The 24362-nt window shown below is 36.7% G+C and overlaps 1 protein-coding gene across 1 annotated transcript in view; it reads left to right on the plus strand.

Moving 5' to 3' along the window:
* LOC143663084 (cytosolic beta-glucosidase) overlaps window positions 1-24362 on the plus strand; it is a 133059-nt gene that overhangs the window by 57312 nt on the left and 51385 nt on the right. Inside the window, exons 3-4 of the mRNA XM_077136509.1 lie at window positions 1984-2780; window positions 3481-3604. Coding sequence (XP_076992624.1) covers window positions 1984-2780; window positions 3481-3604 — 921 coding nt within the window. The remainder of the gene's footprint in view (window positions 1-1983; window positions 2781-3480; window positions 3605-24362) is intronic.

Here is a 24362-nt window from a genome sequence, read left to right on the forward strand (position 1 = left end):
CATTTTTAAATGTTGTGAGTTTGGGTTAGGTACCCATTTTCATGTGTTTCCATAGCATTCTGTATTTAATATGTAAATCAGTATTACTGTATTATAATTGTTAATATATTTAACCATGGTCCCCACTAAAATTTGAGTTGCGTGACAACAAGAACAGTGTTTATCTTGCTTATGTTATACGTTAAGCATATCATAGCTTCTCAATAATGGACACTTAAGGAATGAATAAATAGAATACATGTGAGAAGCCAAATTATTATTTTTTAAATGGGAAGATACTAAGTTAAAAAAGAAGAGGAAAGGGACCATTCTCCTAGGCAAACTTTCAGTGTGACACAGTTCTACATACGAATTTGCAATTCTTATCCAGAAAACAATTTCTCAAAATAGGACTGCTTCTTTTTTCTAAATTTAGGTTTCTTCCATACTTTCAGACATAAAATCACATCAAGCACTAATATTAGCCTTTCCTCAGAAATTCTCTTTCATGTTCAGAGTCAACATCAAGGTGGATCCAATATCTTTTTGCACTGGCTTCTCAGGTAGAGTATCTTCAACTTGATAGCATTCTTCTGAACTCTGCAACCATCTGGGAAGGTCCCTCCTATGCACATGCAATCTGGAAAGAATCAGCTGACAACCAGCAGTGGCTATGTTTTTCTGATATATTAGAATTTGAAAGTAACCCCCAACCCTGTATACCCTAATGTTCCAAGCCTCAGGCTATGTGCTCAAGTAACCCACATTCTGGGACAGATGCTGAGCTCTTGTTCATGCTAAAAGTAGGTCTCTTTTTCCAGACTTGTGAGACTGCTTGATATGGAAAAGCACTTAAGCAGTCAACTGGTTTGACTACTTTACCTTACATTTAATACAATTGAGAACCATTAACTCATTATACAAATACTTACTGAGTACCGACTAAATTGCTGGTACTGTCCTAGGATTTCGGTACCTGGTGGTGAACGAGCTAGGCAGGGTCCCTGCTCTCAAGGATCCTGTACTCTAATGTGTCGAAGAGACAACAACAAGAAGGCAACACATAAAATCATTTCAATAAGTTTAAAATAATGCAAAATTATGTGATAACAACTTGTCCAAAGTGTGTATATCAAAACATATGTCTTCCAATCACTTCACCTCGTCATGCTTTCACTCTCTAATCAGTCAGTCTTTGGAACTTTGTTCATGTTTCTTCTCAGACTTTGATTGTATCTAGTGTTTCAGTTTGCTAAAGCTGCTGGAATGCAATATACCAGAAATGATTGGCTTTTACAAAGGGGATTTATTAGGTTACAAGGTTATAGTTCTAAAGCCATGAAAATGTCCAAATTAAGGCATTCAGAGAAATATACCTTGACTCCGAAGAAAGAATGATGGCATCTGGGGTTCCTCTGTCATGTAGGAATCACATAGTGATGTCTGCTGGCCCTTCTCTCCAAAATGTCTCAACTTCTGTGTGTCCTTGCTTTTCCTCCTGAGGCATTTCTGTCTCTCTCTTAGCTTCTCTGTGTCTCCTCTTAGCACCTTTGGATATCTCTCTCCCTCTGTGTCCTTCACCTGGTTTCATCTCTCTGCTCTCTGTATTGGCTGTCTTCAAAATGTCTCTGTGTGTTTCTGTTTTCTTTCCAAATGCCTCTGAGCTTGAGCTCTCTGAGTCCTCTCATGAGTGACTCCAGTAAGAGGATTAAAACCCACTTTGAATTGGATGGGTCACATCTCTATAGACACAGCCTAATCAAAAGATCCTACCTACCATAGGTCTGCACCCACAAAAATTGATTAGAAGAGCATGGCTTTTCTGGGGGTATATAACAGTTTCAAATGAGCATATCTAGGAAGTAATATTTGACTGAAATAAAGCTTATTTCGAATAAAAGTCAATTATGTAGTTCTTCCTAAAACTCTACCTTTTACAATTTATTGCCAACATACTAAAAACAGCTTCTTTTCCTCTCATACTTTTTTTTTTTTCTCTCTTAGGAATTGCTTACTACAACAAGATTATTGATGATTTGTTAGCAAACGGGGTTATCCCCATTGTGACCCTCTATCATTTTGATCTGCCTCAGGCTTTGGAAGACCAAGGAGGCTGGTTGTCAGAGGCAGTCATTGACTCCTTCAATAAATATGCTCAGTTTTGCTTCAGCACCTTTGGGGATAGAGTCAAGCAGTGGATCACCATAAATGAACCTGGTATTCTTGCTCTTTTTGCATATGATTTGGGTATGTTTCCTCCAGGCGTGCCTCATTTTGGAACTGGAGGTTATCAAGCAGCTCATAATTTGATAAAGGCTCATGCCAGAGCCTGGCACAGCTATGATTCTTTATTCCGAAAAGAGCAGAAGGGAATGGTGTCCATAGCCTTGTTTTCTGGCTGGGTGGAACCAGCAGATCCTAACAGCATGGCTGACCAGGAAGCTGCTAAAAGAGCCATAGCCTTCCAGTTGGATTTTTTTGCTAAACCAATATTTATTGATGGAGATTATCCTGAAGTTGTCAAGTCCCATGTTGCCTCTATGAGTAAAAAGCAAGGCTATCCATCATCAAGGCTTCCAGAATTTACAGAAGAAGAGAAGAAAATGATTAAAGGCACTGCTGATTTCTTTGCTATGCATTATTATACAGCTCGCTTAGTCAAGTACCGGGAAAATGAGAAAGGAGAACTAGGTATTTGTCAAGATGCAGAAGTTGATTTTTTTCCAGATCCATCTTGGAAAAGTGTAGACTGGGTTTACATGGTACCATGGGGAATACGTAAATTACTGAAATACATTGCGGTAAGTATATCATTTGTTTGTGTACATGTATAATCAAATATGTGAAGGGAGAAGCAGGTAAATGTTGACCTGAAAAAAGAATGATTTTAGGCAATAGCATGCACATTTATTGTCCAGAGAAGAGCATATTAGGATTGAGGGATGGTTGGTGAGAGGTAATTAGCTGATAAAGGACTTTAAGACAAATGGTCAAAAATTAGGAATTGTTGTTAAAGACAGTCATATTCCATAGCTTGGAAATGTTACAACTGCGATTTATAAAGGTGTACTAAGTTTAAGACAGCTGGCTTCCTTTTAGGTTGAGTTATGCTGGTTGGTATCCAGGTAGCTGACATGACAATTTCCGGTTGTCAGTTGTCAGACTTTCTCCTGTCGGAGGATAGAGAATGTAGCTGCTGGAGAGACCAGGAGTTAAGGAGCAGTGACAATCAGCAGATGCTGGTGGTAGAAAGATATCTCTGTCCTCTCATTATAATGAGTCATTTGACTGTCTTCTTGGACATTTGTACAGTTTTGCTTTTCCATTATTAGTCATAAAAGGTCAGTGTGGAAAATTAAGTTAATAGGGTCAGTGCAGTTTGATGAAAACTAGTTTTGGGGTTGAAGCTTCGAGAAGATAGAGGGTAATGCAGCTGATTTTATGTTTTTGTTTTTTTTTTAAGCATCTGTTTGGAATAAAATTTCTGCTTTCTCCTTCTAGGATATGTATAATAATCCTGTAATTTACATCACTGAGCTTGGGCTTCCCCAGAAAGACCCTGCACCTCTTGATGATACTCAACGCTGGGAGTATTTCAGACAAATATTTCAGGAACTGTTCAAAGGTACCATTTGAAATGATAAAAGATCAATTGTGCAAACTTAATATAATTTTTTATGTGCCTATTTGTATTGAGTAAAGACCAATGATTCTGAAAACTGAAATTCGTGTAAATCAATGTAAAGTTGTGCAATTAGGAGAGGGAAGAAAAAGTATTTAGGAAAAAGGAAGGTGAAGATTTTGGCTTGGGCTCAACTTCCAGAAATTTAATCAAGGGTAAAGTGAGTGTCTTCAGCATTTTGTGACTCCTGGGTGAAGGTGACATGAATAAAAGTAGAGACGGTTGGGAGAAAATATTTGTTATTACAAAAAATAATAGCACTGACTAACTATAGTATGCTTATTTGCATATTTTAATATCCTAACTACCAAGAAACAAGTTGAGAGGGTTTAAAGGGGCCAAAATTAAATATTGTGCAATAAACTTCAAAATGGCATATGCCTTCAATCAAAGTGTATTTTATTTTCGCTATAACCAAGCAGCCCAGTTGGAAACAATTTTTATTATGTAAAATCTGTGGAAAGTGTTTAAAGGCAATATTATTTTTCTGGTAAATATTTTATCCCCATGGACTTTTTTTTCATACCTGATAACAAATGTGATGGGATACACTTTAGTTGTTTATACACATTTCTAGACCAATTCACTTCCACGCATAAGTTATCTCATCAAACATTGTTACTTCCTAAATTTAATTCATCTTCCCAATAAAGGACTCACATCATAGTAACACAATCCAACACAAAATGAGACTTTCAATCTCACAGCCCTTTCTCATCATTTTATTTGAAACATCCTGGAATTATTTTCTCCACAATTATTCAATAATATACTCCACAATTATTCAATAATAATATAATCAGCCAGAGGAATTTTAGAAAGTGATATAGAGCGGTCTCTTCCAAAACCTGAAGTATATTGACCTGATCTTTCAAACAGATCTGGTGTTTCTTGGCAAAGGGCAATTGGATTCCTACAATTTGATTCAAGCAGATTCTTCCTTTGGTTGGGAATTAAACTTCATGTAAGAGAGTAACATCTCCAGTTTTCTGAGATCCTCTCTACTCACTATAAATGGGCCCATTCATAGTTTATTCATTGATCTTCCCAGCCTTTATCCCACGTGGATCCTCTTCATCTGGAGAAAGAGGTAGGCCAGTTGCATGTAGGCAGATGTACAGGTGGATAGAGGGAGCACAAATTACTTTTCCAAAATTGTTCCGTGGATTTTTGAGCATGGAGAGAAAAATAGAAATTGGCTTTCTTCGTTCCCAGCCCGGTGCTCTATTTAGTGATGATTTTATAAGAACATCTCATAGCTCTTTGAAATAGTTTCAGGTACTTAATACAGTCCCTTAGATCTTTCATGCTAAAAATTTAGTGGTAGACTCACAAACTAAGGAAAATGTGAGATCAGTTGGGTTCTTGAGGGACAGGAGAGAATAGGTTAGGAAACAGAATCATGGTATTGAACCTGTTGAATTTTTATTGTGTCTTTGAATTACTTTATGGAAAAAAGTATTATACTCTTAAAACAGTAATTGTTCACAGCATCTATTTTCTCTTTTTTAACAAAAGACTATGTCCATTGCAATCAATATGCAATACTCTTTGTTTTGCTTTTCAAAAATTGTAGCCTTTAAAAATATGCATATATTACATATTGAAAAAAACTCCATACATTAGTGTGAGCCACTGCCGGCTCTGTCTTCCCAGTGAACTTAGGAGCAATGAGAGCGGGAGATGCGGATGCACCACGGGAAGAAAAGAAAAGAAATGGGGAGAGCTTCTGATGACACTTGAGCTCTGATTCCAGTGCTCCTTGGATCTCCTTGTCCATACTCTCCTGGAATTAAATAAGACTTAACTTGACTTATGATAAAGTGCTCTTTTCTGCTTAACGTTGTTCTAATTGATATTCTATCACTTGGAATAAAAAAGTTTTGTTACCATCATGTAATTTCATTCCCACAACAACCTCAGAGGTCATTACTCTCACTTTGCAGAGGAGGGATCATTTGCAAATAGGCTAAGTAATGTACTCAAGAAGACAAAGTTACTAAGTAATTTTCCTAGAGCAAGGCAGACTGTGCATGTTTATTATTATTATGATTATTAGTATTTTGGTGTTAGATATGATCTGTGAACCTGAATGCTGACGCAAAGCACTTGCTTGCCCACCACACCAAACCACCTCCTCATCCTTGGTACTCCGGGCTTGAATATATTATTTCAAAATGCTATATGCTTCCTCTGAAAGAGCCAACAGGTTCTGTGACCTTGGACAAAGCTCAGGTATCTCATATCTTGCTTCATCTCAGGAGAGCAGAGTTGAACTTACTAATCAATTTCCTGAGGCTCCTCTCTGTAGTGCTGATGATCTTAATTGGCAAGAACTTTACTAGTAAGAAGCACCCTGTGAATAATTAAAAACAATAACAGGCCAAGGAAGACATTTGTGGGAAGTGCAGCAGGTGAGAGCCTCTCCAAAACCCAGGGAGTCAGATGGATGATGGCTTGTGATTCCCATGAACAAAGCCTTCCCTCTGACCTCACACATCCAGACAGGCACATAATGACACTACAGTTGGATCAATGGCGTCCTCCTGGATGTCTTACTGATCTCTTCAGGTACCATCCCACAGCAATTAATTGAGCAGTAAAAAGTAAGCTAATGCTTCTGTTTCGTTTTGGGAGAGAAAAAAAAAAGATATGGAAAATGGTATTCTAAGAAAAAAATCAGTTAATGCTTCTGTAGTCATTGCATCTTTTAAACACTTTAAATGGATTGTATTTTAATTAATGAGATATACATAATAGTAAGACAACATAGTGGGGATGCCAGAAACTTGGAATAACATTTAACCAGGCTTGTATTCCAGCTCTGCCACTTATTCAATGAGTGACCTTTGGAAAATTGTTCAACCTCTCCAACTCTCAGTTTGTCCATGCATAAAAAATAATGATAATGCATTCTTTGGCAGGGTCATTTTAAGGATTCAATTTAATGAGCTATTGGATAAAGATCCTCTAACTCATTGCCTGGCATATGGTAGGTCCTCAATCAATGGGAAAAATAGTATTTAAAAATGTGCATCCTTAATAATATACCTATCACCTCCAAGTTATATTCCTTATTATTTAAAAATGCCATTCCAAGACTTTTTTTTTCATTTTTTTCTTTCTAAATTAGAATATTTTCCCATTTCTGCATGGTTCTCCATCTTTTTTTTTTTTTTTTTTTTTTTTGAGAAAACTCTGGATGGCTGTGGTAACACTGGCCTTCTGGTTAGTTACAATCTAAATTCTGCAGAAGGGAAAGAAGCCATCTCCTTCTTCCTTTCACTATTATAACTGTTGGAGAGGTTGCCAGATTAAGCAAAAAATGATATTATTGGCAGCAGAAACAGCTGTCAAGCAACCAGGTAACTGGAATTGCAGTACCACATGATTTTTTGCATAAATTTGGGAAGCATTGTCTTTAAGTAGTTAAGCTTTGCTTACTTCCTATGAATCTTTTTTTTTCCCGCATGGGCAGGCACCGGAAATTGAATCAGGGTCTCTGGTATGGCAAGCGAGAACTCTGCCTGCTAACCCACCATGGCCCACCCTATATGAATCTTTAGTATACTCATTAACATTGGTGTAACATTACACCAATCTTTGCTCCAGAACCAGCACGTATGTTTGAGTTCATATGTTAATGCACACAAATGAATCTTTCTGCTATCTGAATGTCCTTATGGAGGTGAGGAAGTGCAGGAAGCCAAGGAGGTTGTTGCCATTCCACTATGTCCTCAATATTCCTCAAGGGGGATTTGAGCCAGTGTGCAACCTGTTCTTCATGCACAACCAGTGAGAATCTGCCTTTAGATTGGCCTGTGATCTTCCCTCGACCTGGAATGCCATGCACTTTGCCTTCTTTCTGGTCGAATCCTGTAGATGTGCTTGGGTGCTGAAGTCAGGCTAGATATGCATTTGAAATCTAGTTCTGTCACTGCCAGCTCAATAACTTTGGGAAAATTCTTAAACAGCCATCTGATCTGTAAAATGGGGATAATTAGAGCATCCGTCTCCGAGAGGTCAGTGAAGAATGAACAAGATAATTGCTTATAAAGCCTAAATGCAGAATCTGGCACAAGACTAAGGATTCTGTAAATGCTTTTGTCTTTATTTGTATTATTTATTTATTTTATTTTGCCTGTGAACCCTTTGAGGACTGGAACTATGTCTTATTTGTAATTACATATTCAGCCCCAAGCCCTGCGTCTATTATATAGTAGGTGTTGCACGCATATTTGTTGAATTTGGTTGTGTCCATCCGAGAGAGGTTAGGCAATGGATAATGAGAAATAAATGATTAAATGATTGGGAACTGCATTTTCTTTCCCTAAAGGAATGTACCCTGCATAGAAGAAAAAAAACAGCCTTTTGGAAAGTTTCTGAGCCAGCCCAACTTTCCAGCCAGATCCATGCCTGAGTTAGCACAGCGGTAGGTGATTGCAGAGAAGGTTTGTTAATGACCAGCTTTAGGATTTTAATGACAAAACCCCTCAGCAAGATGTCATCGAAGTTATTGAAGACTTCACTGAAAGTGTTGAAGCTGATACATTGTAACTAAAAGGTTATAAATCTTGCAGCTTGGGTATACCACCAAGACAATATGCTGAGCACAGAATCACCCTGCTGGTGTCTGTCAGCATTCTCTCCCCCCTCTTTCTCTTTCCCTTCCTGTGGAGAGCCAGTAACAGAGAAATTCATCCATTTCCCAAAGTAGTACAAACCTGGCAGCCACCTGCCCAGGCCAATTTCAGATCACAGAGGCCCATTTAACTGGACAAAATGTGTTAAGCACCTGCATTTTTCTAAATATGCATGAAAATGTCCTAAGCATTAGAGAAAGATCTCAAAGGTTAATACACTGGCCTTTTAAAAAATTAATCAATTAAAAATCCATTTGCGAGTTATCACGGGGCCTATTGTAAAGGGTCCTAGATTGTAAGCTTTTACAGCAGTCACATATATTCAGGAGCTGTTATTGTTATTTCTAAATTCTGAGACACTGAGCTGTTTGTATAAAACCTGGTTGTTCCTAGAAACTTTGGGTGTTCATGTGATACCTGAGACTCAGTGTTAGAGCTCTGAAGTTGTGAAAGTCTGCACTACTGTTCTAGTTTGCTAGCTGCCGGAATGCAACACACCAGAGACGGATTGGCTTTTAATAAAAGGGGATTTATTTTGTTGGTTCTTCAGAGGAAAGGCAGCTAACTTTCCACTGAGGTTCTTTCTTACGTGGAAGGCACAAGATGATCTCTGCTGGTCTTCTCTCCAGGCCCCTGGGTTCCAACAACTTTCCCCGGGGTGACTTCTTTCTGCATCTCCAAGGGCCTGGGCTGAGCTGCAAGTGCTGAGATGAGGAATGCCAAGCTGCTTAGCAGTGCTACGTTGCGATCTCTCATTTAAGCACCAGCCAATTAAGTCAAACATCACTCATTGCAGCAGACACGCCTCCTAGCTGACTGCAGATGTAATTGGCAACAGATGAGGTTCACGTACCGTTGGCTTATGTCCGCAGCAACAAGACTAGGTATGCTCACCTGGCCAAGTTGACAACTGAATCTAACTAGCACAACTACCCATACAGGAACTGTTTAAAAAGTTGAAAAAGGGATCAGACTTTGGAGATATAAATGAAGCTGATCTAATTAGAACTAAGGTAAATCAGAATACAAGGTAAAGGATGATATCGTCCATATTTTAAAACTTCAACTTCTTTGTGAAACCAAAGGGAGAGATGTTTATTGGGTGCAAAGTTTATATTTTTGCATTGGGTAGTGCATTTCCTAATTTAGCTTGTATGGTCAGTTTAGTTAAACACCATAAATGCATGGAATCTTTAATGAGGCAAGAGATTTTGTTGGTTTGTCCAGGTTAGTGTGATGCCCTGTAAATCCCAGAGTAATTTGGACAGTAAACAAAGAAGTATTTGCAAAGTCCCCTTGGGGACTGTGGAGAAATGTGGAAATATTCAATATCCCCATTTGGAGAATTCCTGATATTCTCACAGGCAGTGGGGACAAACAAATCAATAGGCTGAGCCCTCAATCTTGGGGTTTGTTCCTATGAAACTTATTCCTGCAAAGAATAGGCTAAACCTACTTATAATTATGACTAAGCATCACTCCCAGAGAATCTCTTTTGTTGCTCAGAAGTGGTCTTTCTCTCTAAATCAACTTGTGAGGTGAAATCATTGCTCTCCCCACTAAGTGGAACATGACTACCCTGGAGTAAATCTCCCTGACAACAAGAACCCCTGGGATGAGCTGGGACCTGGTATCATGGCGTTGAGAAAGCCTTCTTGACCAAAAGGGAGAAGATAGAAATGAGACAGAGTTTCAGTGGCTGAGAGATTTTAAACAGTCAAGAGTTATTCTTGAGATTATTCTTATGCATTATATAGATATCTCTTTCTAGTTCATGGTATACTGGAGTGGCTGGAGGGAAGTACCTGAAACTGTTGAACTGTGTTCCAGTAACCTTGATTCTTGAAGATGATTGCATAATGATATAGCTTTTACAATGTGACTGTGTGATAGTGAAAAGCTTATGTCTGATGCTCTTTTTATCCATGGTATGGACAGATGAGTAAAAAACTATAGATAAACAATAAATAATAAGGGGGGATAAGGGGTAAAATAAATTGAGTCAATTGAAATACCAGTGGTCAATGAGAGAGAGATTAAGGGTCATGGGATGTATGAGTTTTGTTTTTCTTTTTCTGGAGATATACTAAAAATGATCATAATGATTAATACACAACTATGTGTTCATACTGTGAGCCATTGATTGTACACCATGTATGGACTGTATGTGGGTAAAGATTTGTCAATAAAAATATTTTTAAAATATCACAGTAAATTAATAGAAGAAATTTGTATTACATTTGTACATATTGATCTAATGGCCCTTAAAAGAGTACTTGGTGTTTTGTAGGTGTTCAATAAATCTTGGAGGAAATATGTGAATCTTCCCTTCAAGTTTGGAGTAGATCTAAAGAAATTCAGGTTAAATAGAATATTTTTTCTAATATAAAAAGTAATAGAAGTCCATTGGAGAAAACTAATGCCTCTTGTAAGATAAGATACAGAAGAATTAATACTTTTCGCAATCTTCTATCACCCAGAGGTAATAATTTTCCTTCCAGTCTTTTCTCTATTCATTTTTACTCTGGGATCTTATAGCTTTGTATTTTACTTTTGTGCCATTCCAATATCAGAAATATTTTCCTATGACATCAAAACTTTTATGAACTATATTTCGAATTGATATATATATGTAATTATGTATTTGTTATAGATATTAACTCATCCATTCCTTTCATACTAAGCATTTAGGAAGTTTGTAATTTTTACAATGGGAAAAACTGTAATGAACATCTTCAAGCATGTGTTGTTTTGGCATGTATTTTTGAAAATAACTGTTTGTATACGAATACCTAGAATGGAATCAGTGATCAAACTTATTAATGTTTTTAGGCTCTTGATATATATTGCAGCTTGCACCCTAGAGAAGGTATACCAATTTGAACGCACATCAGCTGTGTCTGTTGACATGCAACGTCATTATCTTAACCCTTATATGTTTGCTAAGCTGATGGTTTAAAAATGATATTGAGCCAGACTCAAAATACTGTATCTTGTGTGAGTCTATTTGTATGACATTCTGGGAAAGGAAAACTATAGGGAAAAAAGTTGGATCAGTGGTTCCAGGCCCTGGGAGTAGAAAGGGTTGAACAACCCTAGGGTCTGAGACAATTTTATGGAAGTGATGAAAATGTTCAATATCTTGATTTTGGTGGTAATTTCATGACTGTATATATTTGTCAAAATACATTGAACTGTATATTTGAAAATAGTGAATTTTACTGTGTACAAGTTATATCTCAATTAACCTAACTTCAAAAATTAAAAAAAAATAAATCCATTTGCAAGCTCAGAATTGAGACTAGAATACCTGAAAGTAGAATCCCACCCCATAGCTATGGTTTTATTGTTTCTCAAAGGAAACCTTTGTCATTTTGTCCCCTTTTGAGCATCTCATCTTTATGGTTCACCGAGAGACTACGTGAAAAATTACTTGTTTGGCCTTTTCTATGTGCAGGTTAAGATATTGAATTCACTTGGTACTGCTAGCAAGGCTGCTCCTGAGTGGACAGGGTGACTGCTAGTAAAGAGGAATTAGATCAGAACTGCAAAGGAAGAACATTTGAAGGCTGCATACTGAATTGTTATTGTGTGCCAATGCACAGATGTGTGGAATTTGAAAAGTCATGGAGAAAACAGTTTCCATTCTTTGTGTCCCACAGAGATGTATATTCTCAGATCACACGTATGCTCAGATGGCCAGAGATTACAGGGTTATCTTTAAGCAGAGATATGCCAGATGACCTTCCTCTATTTCTTTTCCCCATGTTCACCAGTGATATACTTACCTTTGTCTGGATGTCAACTTCTTCATCTGTAAAATGGGACTATTGCTCATTGATCTTCTGCTTAACACAAAATTGGTTGTGAAAATAAAATGAGATAATTTATGTTGATGTCTGCTACGGATACCCTCAAAAGTTAGATATTATTTTTATATTTGATGCATTTACTTTACGTGCTTATTTAATGACATCCATTGCCCTGGCCAAAATACATAACTTGGACCTCAGTGTTTTCACTGTAAAGTGGAGAGGTTGGTGCTTATTATCCAGACCCTTTGACTTTATATTCGTAATTTTTCTGCCTGACACTGTGTAGAAGATCAGCATTATTACAAATAAAAATATAGAAAAATGGTGCCATGACAGATTCATGGGTTCTTACATAACTGCAGCTATGTCACAATTAAGTACTTGAATAAAATAATTGAATGTCACAAAACTTGAGTCTTGAAGAACAATACTCATTATAACCCTTGAAAAGAAGGAAGAAAAAACTGTTTTCAGGAGAAAAAATGCAGCAGTGTACAAAAAGATCTTATTCATCATTTTATAAAAACATATATTCAAGCTGGGATGAAATTTGGGGGCTTTGAGCAATATACTTTAGCATTTGGTAAGTAAGTCCTCAGTAAAAGTTTAAGGAGTGACTAGAATACTGAGTCTAAATTAGCAGGCAAAATTAATTACTCCTGGGAATTTCAGTGAAATGTTAGATTTAAACTACCATTGTGCTTTTTCTATTTTTAAAGAAACAAAACAAAACTTATTTTTTACTATTATGAGAACAGTTTTCAGGCATTTGTATTATACAACTGGGTGCTAATTATAGTCTTTTGGTATTAAGCTTGGGTTTGGGGTAACAATAATTGAAATACATGCTAAAGTTTTAAAGCTCTTTTCGTATAAAGACACTTAATCTCTCTATATGTCAGTTTTTTCATTTGAAAAATGAAGGGCTTGGGTTATCTGATCTTTTGGGACACTTCCAGCTTAAGAATTCTGTGACCCTCCAAATAGTCTCTCTGGGCAGGTATGTAAAGGACCATATTTTATTAGAACTTATGATGATTTCTTTGGCTATAAAATTAATTCTAAGGAATTATAATTAATGTTCTTTTTTTCAAAAAACTTTTTTTCAGTTTTTTCATCTAACCATTTAACTTGAAATTTGAACACCTTTATTATTGGAATATAAAATTAGACCTTGCTCCTCAGTGAGCTGTTTCTATTGGTTTTGATTCAGGTTCCAGGTTGCATTTTCTTGACCTTCAACAAGCGTGTTTCTTCTAGTCACTCATATCGAAAATGAACCTCACTTTTCTTCCCTTGGGAAGGTTCTCCTTTTGAGTTCATAGCATCAGAAAGGTCACCTCAGATTTAAATTTGACCAAGTCACTGTGGAGAGCATAAAATCTCCTAGAGGAAATTGAATGCACAAATCAGTTCAAAGCATTAGTGTAAAATTCCCAGCTGAACAACTTCTGGTTGTTACGATCACAAGTGGTGAAATCAACTTTCAAAACATGATCATGGCAAGGGCCACCTAATCTATCAAGTTTTAAGACAGTTAAGTTTGATTTTCGTACTTTGCCGTGAATGCATGCATTATTTAATTCAGTGAGGCAGAGCAGTGATTTTTACTTTCCTGAATTTAACTTGAGCTTGAAACTTCAGTCCCTGGGTGAGATCCTGAATTAGAAGGAGGAATCAAGTTGCAGCATTTTCAGAATTGTGGGCTTGCCCTAATTCTGTGCAGAGATTTCATATATTTTAAGTCTGTTTTTCTATTCAGAAGTTTTGAATACAGAGTTTATTCCAATCAGGATTCCTTTTACTCTAAGTAACTGTGTAGGTAGCTATTTTCTTTGATACAATGAAAATACCTGTCTGGTGCTAGAGATGAAAATAGTTTCTTTTGGATTAGAAAGTAATTTTTAAGACTTATTTGGAAATGCTATGGGCAGAGATAGGGGACAGAGGCCCATCTCTGAATCAGACCATTTTCTCATCAACAGCAAAGTTTCCTGTGTGTGAATGAGTAGTGACAGATATATGCTAATAACACAGCAATCATGGCCTGAGATTATTTTGAGGTATTCCAAAGTTAAGCCACATTTCCCCCTTATTTGTGAAATTCCATTATAGGAATCAATGTCTGCTTCAGAGATAAGTGAAACCATTGTGGGTGGAGGAAGAAAAGGCATTTGAACCTGAAGAATTTTAATTGGTGCTTGTGAGTGAAGGTGAATGAAAAGCCATAAATGAGCTTGAGACTAAAAGTAGATGATGGGAGAAACAAACCGTCTCATCTGTTGATAAAATAACCTTTTTCCTCTCTTGACAAGTGGAATTGATTCTCTTGATAGATTTAAATCCAGTCCAAAGTCTTATATATTTTAAGTGATCATGTTCATTTATGAATAGTAGTCAAGCCAAATGTGTTTTATAAGTGAAAATAAGTAGAATAATACAGAATTAGATCATTGTATAAAACATGAATGTAGATTAAGTGTACACATTTATTGATTGATCATTTTCTTATGTGGCTGAGGCTGTTCTGGGTTAGTCTCTTAAAACATTTTTCCTCCTACCAGGCTCAGGAGGTGTTCTTGATCCTTTAAATGAATGAAATAGTTTGCCTTACGTTACAAAAAATTTCCAAAAGTATTTCATGGCTAAAATTTCCTGCCTTCATGAATACCTAGTAGCAGTATTAAGAATAACTCAGAAAAAAATCCTTCAGCCTCCTTGGAAAAGCAAGCAACTTGTCTCATTGATTGTGTATAGCTTTTTTTGTTTGTTTTTTTGCATGGGCAGGCACTGGGAATTGAACCTGGGTCTCCAGTGAGGCAGGCGAGAATTCTGCCACTGAGCCACCACCTTGTGTATAAGTTTTGTACAGACAGGCAGCAAATTTTATGATTCCTTTTGCACAACAAGGATTTGCTTATTTGACATAGAGCAAGAGCAGATAGGTCTGTGTTTGAAACCTAGCTCTGAAACCCTTTCATGTTGTTTAACCTTGGACAAGTTATTTGACCTTTCAGAATCTGAATGTCAGTTCATCATCTATGAAATTTTATTTTGGGTGAGGATTAATGATATACTTCATATCCTCGCAAAATGTCTAGCACATAAATCCCCCAAATGATAATTTTTTGGGTGAATTCTTGTTACCAAGCATCTATTAACCACAATTTTAGAAAAACTGTGACTTCCTGCACAGTCATCAAGCACTGATAATTTATGCTTCTCTTGATGACCCTGAAATGCATTCTGAATAATTAGAGAAAGATTAAATTATAATCAGTTTAGTTTCAGTGTTAAGTGTATTTTAATTTATTCTCATTCTTTAAAGATTTGTAATCCTTCTACATGTGGTAACAATTAACAAAAAATATTTGATTAGCTGGAGCACTCCATTTCCTCACTCTCTAATAAAGAATTTGTTGTGTATGTTAGACTCCAAATGCTGCTCTATGGATAAACTGGGCACTCACTGGATGGATTTACTTACAAATGGTCTTATGTCCAGGCTCAGAGACAATGTTTTAAAATATAGAATTAATCTTTTAATATCCTTGAATGATAGTCCTGGAGTCTATGAAAAGTCCTCTTTGCATATTATCTTGATTACAGTGTCCTGGTATTGGTCATTCCTTCTGATTTTAGGCAGATGAATAACAAGATCACCCAACCCCAAGAGTTATCTGTTCTTTTTCTATGTATGTCTAGAGATGGACATCTCAATTGACATTAGTAATCAATCTATCTTGGTGTTTCATCAATCTTTCCTCTTTTCCAGTCATGTTTTAGTCTTCTTCTTTTTTTTTTTTTCATTAGACTTTTTAGGCTATATAATCTTTCTGATGAAAACTTCATCATGCATTTTTTCATTTTTGTGGTTCTTTTTTAGACTTCCCACATTATTCTACCATTCCTTTCTCCCCCACCCCCGCCCCATACCAATGTCTTATGCTACTTTAAAAGGCAGCGTAACAAAAATGTTATTCTTCCTTCGTGATCTTGAAATGATTAAGGTACATTTTCAGATAAGCAGATTCCTTTTAGTTGTTTCATTGATTAGCATAGGATTTAGTAGTCATCAGTCCCCATTTTTCTCCTGTATTCTGCCTTCCTTTAAATCTCTTCCCTGTCCTGAAATCCCTCTTTCCGACTTGATCCATATGTCCCTCACATCCTAAATGACACACCTGATACTTGTTCCACGAGTTGGGTGGAAGGAGGTTGAATGTTTCCTTTAAAAGGGGAGCAAGACCAGGGGCAGAAAACCTGACAAAGGACTAATTTTGCTCTCCAAGCCCAGGCAACTCTTGGCCCTGGAGTGAAGGGCAGGGTGGGTTAGGATTCTCCTGTCAAAATGAACAGGTCTTTTTTGGTGATGTCTGTGTGGGTGCTAAGCAAGGATAGTGGGGAGCCTGAGTGCACAGCCAACAAGTAATAATTAGCATTCTACTCTAAATCCATGATTTCTCTGTGACTGAACTCCCTAGGAGGCTGTATGTCAGTTGTTAAGTTGTCTGTTTACTACTATGTGAGTAATTTCTTCCCAAAGTGATATTTTCTCATTATATAGACCTGCATTAGAAAAGCCAGCAACTCAGTGGTATGCTGTTACTTTAGCTACAGTAAGCTTCTATCTATTTAACTACTGCAAGCATGTTTCATATTTGACAAGCCATATTTACATTATAAGGCTATTTTGAATCTTCTGGGAACCATGATTTTGAACTTTGGTGTATTTGTATGGTCAATTGCAATGTTTTATGGAATAGGCTTCTTCAAAAAAATGGGACATTTTCATAAGTATAGCATAAGATCAGCTGGCAGAACAAATGAATTTATGTTAATGTTAAATGTTAAAGCCTATGAACATTCCCCAAATTGAAAGGGAAATAGAAATGTCCTATTAAATCTATGTATTGGACAGTGGTTGAAGGACATGATGTTTCTTATTTTTTTAGCTTTTGACATGCTAATGCTGAGTTATTTTATAAATATGTGTAACTGTATACACCATAAGTCATTTGTTGCTTTGCTTCTATTTAAGGGAAGATTTTTTTTTCTATCTTCTTTTTGTGTTACTATTGCAAATATTTTGGTTGGTGCTAACACAAGCACTGTTAAATCACCATTATTCAGAATAATAGGGAGGGCAGTTAAGAAATGCCAATTCAAATTTGTTTAGAGGTATTAATTTTATTATATTATTGAAGATGGACCATTGTATTACTTTCAAATACTTGATAAAAAGAAATGCCAGCTGATATATCAGGACAAGGGAAAGAAAAGGGAAAATGGAGAATGCAAATATCCTAAGCATAGCTGTTGGCACAAATCTTGCAGACTGGCCGCAGCTTTCTGGCAGCCAGGTCAAAAGGGATTCATCATTAGCCACCTCAGGAGTTTTCAAATTGTGCTAGGTGGAGCCTTGAGTTCCATGAAGTTATTTTTGGGGATTCTGTTAGATAGCACGGAAAGAGGATGAGAAAGTAGGGCTCTGAGGCACCTCAGCTTTTATTGGTTGCATATATTAGGAATCCATAAGCATTCTCATTTGAAAGGGAGACTCTGTTACTAAAAAAAGAAAAATTGAAAAACCACGAATAATAGGGATCTCATTATCACAAGGGAAGAAACACACTAGCTCCTTTGGGGAAATGAGGCTTACCTTCCTATTTTCTTTCACTTAAAAAAGAAGGGTTATTGAAAACATACAAAAATATTACAGGTACCCTTACAGCTGTGACCTAGATTTAACAAATATTAATATTTTGCCATATATAGCTCACTTAAATTAAAAAAATATTACTGAACCAGGTGAAACTCCTCTGTCCCCTTCCCTAACCTCCCTTCATCAAGGCTAACTATTATCTTAAAGTTGATGTGTCTCTATTTTTTTTAGTAGATACACATTTTGCTACAAATGTGCTTACTCATCACTTAGTTATATATTATTTTCTGCATTTACTTGTTCCATAAATAGCATCATATTATACATATCTGTTTTCAACATCATGCCCTTTAAGATGAATCCATGTTGATACATTTAATGTATCAACATTAATGTATCATCGTTTAATGTATCATCATTTAATGAATGATAGATTCACTCTTTTCAATGGCATTCTGAAGTGTGAATAGACCACATTAATTTATGCTTTCTCCTGCTGATGGACATTGGAGTTCTTTTCATTTTCTCAGTTTCACAAACAGTGCTGCAATGAACATCCTCGAATAACCCGTATGTTTAAAAGGTACTTCTTAAGTGGTAGTTTATGAAGTAGCCCTGCTGCTAACCCATGCAGTATCTTCATACTATTTAGAATGAGGCTCTTCTGCAAAACCCTTCACAGCTGTTTTCCAGAACACTCACAAAGACTGTACAAATCTACAGTGACTTTATGCCAAGGGTTCACTCTAGAGTTGTACAAAGTAGAACCTGTGTAATGATAAGCAGCAGCCCTGTATGTAGGGTATGCTTATGCTGAAATAACCTGCAGGATTTAAATGCCAGGGTGAATTAGGTTAACAGTTCTAGACTAAATAAAAGTTTATGCTTAGTATTACATGAAATTGCCCTAGCTAAACACAGGGGGCTGGGGAAATTATACCTTCTTCTGAGATATTGTGCATATTGTCAACACAAGGCTTTTGTTTCTTTTCAGTTCACAGAGGACCAGTGTCTGCACCAAATCCCATTGTAGGGGTATTATCCACCAGTACTCCTTTCAGAGTACTGGTCTTCAGTGCCTTTTATATGGACATATATACGGTTCAGGCTTCCACCAGGCTTCATTTACTAACTCAACAGTCTGCTACCAGGGAAAGCACGTGTCTAGGGAAGGCCTGTATGCTCTTGTCCTGGGAGAAGGAAGAGTTGTATCCAGTTGAGGTACCAAGCTCTAAGCCTACCACCGGAGCTGTCGCTGCAGTACTAATACAGTGAAATGCATTCATCTAAGTTTCTTTGGTCCTTATTAGGTGGCTTTGCATGGGAAAGGAAGACAACCCAATATTAGGCAATGCAGGGCAGGGGTGAAGATGAACATGTCCTCTCTTTTGTTTATGGGTATTGAGTTAGAGAGAAATTCTGCCCTGCTTTGGAAATCTTGAAGATGAGTTATTTGCTTTGCAAAGTCTTTGTAATTAGATGTTGCACAAGACAGTCTATCAGAAAATCTCTAGGTTCCTAAACTTTCTTTCTCCTTGACCCTTTTTGCACAGCATTTTAATCAATGATTTGGGTGAAGAGTTGAGGGAATGCATTACAAATTTGCAGATGACAACATTTTCAGATGATGCAAAGCTCATTAGGGGAGAGAGATAAAACATGCTTGCCCCTACTTTTATTAAGGTTTGTTCATTTTCATCAAATAGCTTAAATTTTCACCTTCTCACAGAGGCCTTACTGAGGATCAGATTCAAGTGTCATCAACATTTCCAACCAATTCCTTTTCCATTATTTTTTCTATCTGCTTTCTTTATCTTCCATTATAGTTATTGTCTATTTACTTGTTTTCTGACATACCTCTATAGAATATAAGTTTTATGAGAGAGGGGACCTTGCTTTCCTATTCATTTCTGTGACACCAGAATAGTTCCTGGTACTTAATAGAAATTTAATAATGCTTATTGACTGAATGTAAGTAGTAGAAATTATTGAAGAATGGTAAGCAAGGGAGTGATATGATTGGATTCCTGTGTAGAAAGATATTTAAAAGGAGGCAAAAGCAGAAACTTGTCACAAATTGTTGAATGTGTTATAAGCATATACTATATAGTCATTTAAAAATACATGAATGACTATATATATATATATATATATATATATAGTCATTTAAAAATTTGCTTAATTTGCATTCACAGTGTCAAATGTCCTGATTATTAGATTGACTAGCACCCCTCTAGTTTATATCTGGAATATTAGCTTCCATTCTGGGCATCATTGAGCGTTAATACTAATATTCACAATTTAAATTGGACCAGAAGAAAGGGTCTAGGATGTCTCCTATAGGGAGAGGCCCATTAATTTCTGTTAAACATCTTTAAGAACTCTAGGTAGAAGACTAAACAAAAAAATCATTTCATGTTTTACAGAGGGAAGAACTCAGGCCAGTGTGGGCCCAATCCATAAAGGCAGGTTTCAGTTCAACATGAGACAGAACTCTCCAACAATTAGAGGGCTTAGGGAAGGAATTAGTGCCCTCAGGAGATCATTAGGTACCCATCAATAGATGGCATCGAAGCAGATGCCAGATGCCCATCTGTCAAAGATGCTGTTGAGAGGATGCCTGCCCCATGTGGGAGGGTCATTTCACAAGTGTATTCAATCACCTACTATTTATTGAATACCCACAGTGCACTTGCTTCTGTAGGGGATACAGAAATACCTAAGACACAGTTGCTGCCCAGGCATGATTACTTTGAAGATCCCTTCCAATTCTAAATTCTGTGAGCCCCAGGAAGTTTTAGCGGAGACCTTGACGGAATGCTCACAAAGTCCACATCAGACCCTTCTCAAGTAATGGGGTCTCATGCTGCCAACCTGCCAGTAATACTTTACCTTGTGCCCAGCAGGGACAGTGCAGTGTGAAATACCCCTTCAAATCTTAGCTCAACGTTTGTTCCTTGACTTCGACTTTGATTTTTGCTTTAGTGACATGAATGATTATAGCATACGGAAAGTTGGTTTCTTTTCTTTGTTTCACTTGTTTTCTGGTTTTGGAAGTTAATATGGATTCTGAGCTCATGATGTGGGTTGGCTTTATTTCATCAAAGTTTGCAGAGATAAATATTTTTGCAATAGAATTAAATCTCTGTAATTCCCATCGATGACAGAAACATAAATTAAAAAGTAGAGATTTTATGGAATTATAAGTAACACATTTAATTATTCAAGGTCAAATCTGCCCTGACCAACCATGAAGTATTTGACTTGGAAACCTCCTTCACTGCAGTAGGAGTCTGGAAGTCTAGTTGGAACAGTTTGGGGGATTAACTCTGGTTATCATATTATGAACCCAACATTTTGGTCTGAATTCTCTCACCTATCCTCAACTGCTGCATGGATAGGACCTCTGTCTTCCACATATTTCAGGAACAAGTGTGTTAGAATTCCATTAATGAGTGCAAGCCCTCCTGCAGCTCACTGATATAATGTTCTCACAGTGACCTGAGGAATTAATGTGCTACCTTGGGCTACTTAACATAATATTGAGGAGCCACCTTGACCCTGAGTAGATTAGAGCCCCAGATATTTAATGTTGGCTTTCATTATTATCCTAATAAATAGGCAAGATACTTGAGCAGTCTTTAAAACATTCCTTTGCTATATAGTTCTGAGGAACATGCTTTATGTACTGAATTTCTATGTATGTGTCTATTTCTCATTTGAAGTAGAAACTAATCCAGTTTAAAACTATGCTCACCAAATTTAGTTCAAATTCATCTGTTCTGTGTAAGGGATATAGTTTGGGAGGAGTCTGTGATGGGGGCTGCTTTCACAAACCATTACTTTGGAGTTTCTAAGCATGATCAGCCAGCAAGGCTTAAAGTATCCATTTGGTATAGTGTGCAAAGGTTTTAAAAGAATCTTAGTTGGAAAAGAAAGACATTTGGGCCATTAAAAATATTAAAATGGAAAGTCTGCATCTTCTGACTGAGGAGAAAATGTTACCCCTACATCTCTTCTTTATATTCTATTTTCTGTTCTATGTAGAGCAAAGATTTGGAGCACTACTTTGAAACCTTGGCTGCACATTAGAATCACCTGCAGAGCTTTAAAAAAATACTGACATATAGCTTTGACCTCCAGAGAGTCTAATTTACATATTTGGGGTGTGGCCCAGGCGGTGGGACTTTTGGAAGTTTCCTCAAAGATTCTAAAGTGCAGATAATGCTGAGAATCACTGATTTAAGAGCTCTGATCATCTACCATTAAAAGGAAAATCTAAGATCATCCATGCTAATATTGAGGGAGTATAATTTGCATGGGGAATAGACTGATTCTGGATCTGAGAATAGAAAAGATCTACTTTCTAAAAGATACTATAGACCAGTGTTTGTTCTCATTTATGATGAACCATTGTGAAATGCTAGAAAACCTTTCTGAAAAACACTTTAAGAAGAGTTTTAAGTGAGCATTATACTTTCAGAGCATTTGAGAATGTGTTTCTTTTGCCCTTGAGCAAAAATGAATTTTATTTTATGTTTTTTGTTACTCCATTTCTTCTGGACTTGAGTGTTGTGGAGGAGAAGTCTGCAGATACATTAAATTTTTTTTCTTTATAAGTGATTAAACCTCTACATGGATGCTTATAAAAATATTTGTTTATCCTTCAAATATACATATGATTCCTTTCTTCATTAATTTAACATGGTAGCAAATCATTTTCGACAATATTTCTGGTTTTTCTAAGCTCAGGAAAAATTTATGCTATTATTTCATAATAGCTAAGTCTGTTATATCTGTATCACAACTTCCAATTCAGAAATTAATTTTAGTATACACAGTATTTGAATTTCTTAATATGTTTTCCATGTCTTTTATTTTTTTCTCTCACACTTAAATCTCTTTGTCCTTCTGTGAGATTTGGGTTGATTTCCAACTGTGTCTTCTATTTTACTAATTTGATTTTTGGCTGTGCCCACTTATTTGATTTTTAGTACCATGGTCTTTTATGATTTAGGAATTTATTTTCTCCATTTACCCTTTTTTGATCTCTTGACTACTTACTCTAGTTTAATGAATGCAACTAATCTCTTTTAAGAGTAAAGGATAGAAATTTTCTAAATGTGATAACTGTTCTTGTAATGAATCTCTTTGAGATGAAGCATTTCTTCTCTCATTTTTTGGCAGGTGGTTTCCTTCACATGAAAGACAGTGTTCTAGTTTGCTAGCTGCCAGAATGCAATATACCAGCAACAGAATGGCTTTTAAAGGGGAATTTAATAAGTTGGTAGTTTACAGTTCTAAGGCCAAGAAAATGTTCCAATTAAAACAAGTCGATAGAAATGTCCAATCTAAGGCATCTAGGGAAAAATACCTTGGTTCAAGAAGGCCAATGAAGTTCAGGATTTCTTTCTCAAGTGAGAAGGCACATGGTGAAGACAGTCGGAGTTTCTCTATCATCTGGAAAGGCACGTGGTGGACAAGGTCAGGGTTCCTCTCTCATGTGGAAGGGCACATGGTGAGCATGGCGTCATCTGTTAGCTGCTTCTCCTGGCTTCCTGTTTCATGAAGCTCCCCAGGAGGCATGTTCTTCATCTCCAAAGGTCGCTGACTGATGGACTCTGCTTCTCATGGCTATGTCATTCTGCTGTGCTCTCTCTGAATCTCTTTCATTCTCTAAAATGTTTCCTCTTTTATAGGATTCCAGGAATTTATCAAGATCCACCCAAATGGGTGGAGACATGTTGTCACCTAATCCAGCTCAACAACCACTCTTGATTAAATCACATCTCCATAGAGATGATTTGATTACAGTTTCAAACATACGGTATTGAATAAGGATTATATGAAATGGGATTTAGGTTAAAACATGGCTTTTCTAGGGGACACACATCCTTTCAAACTAGCACAGGCTTCATCTTCATTTTTGGAGGGGTGGTTTCCTTCGTATGAAAGGCAGTATCTTTTCAAGGGTCTAATTGTTTTTCTCTTTCTGTTCAGCTGGGAAGCATCTAGGCAGTAGACATCTGCTGGTGGTATCCACCTTTTTCATGTGTGTTCTCTATTTGCTTACGTCTACACTGTTCTACCTTTAGTTCTTCCTTAAATCTGGTACTGCCTGCCCTCTCTCTCCAGCAGACAACCCAGAAACCTTACATTTCTTTTCAGCGAATGGAATGAACTCTTTATGGTTTTCAGCATTAATGTAGGTTCCGTCTATTTTGTATTTTGTTAGTCGTGCTCCATAGGAATGTGGTAATTGGGAGAGTTCGATGTTTATGCTCATATTGAAAGTTCGTCTAAAATCATGATAAATAGCTGGAGAATTTTTTTGACTTAACTTCTGTTTATGTCCGTAAGATATAGTTCTAGGGCAGGCCACGGTGTCTCAGCAGGGAGCATTCTTGCCTGCTATGCTGGAGACCTGAGTTAGTTCCCTGGTGCCTGCCCACATTAATAAAAAAACAATATATATATATATATATATATATATATATATATATATATAAACATATATATATATGTCTAGATAGAAAATTGCTGAGTCAAAGATTGTGCACTTCTTTTCTTAGAGAAGT

Source organism: Tamandua tetradactyla, chromosome 19, assembly GCF_023851605.1.
Source record: "Tamandua tetradactyla isolate mTamTet1 chromosome 19, mTamTet1.pri, whole genome shotgun sequence".
Taxonomy (NCBI): domain Eukaryota; kingdom Metazoa; phylum Chordata; class Mammalia; order Pilosa; family Myrmecophagidae; genus Tamandua; species Tamandua tetradactyla.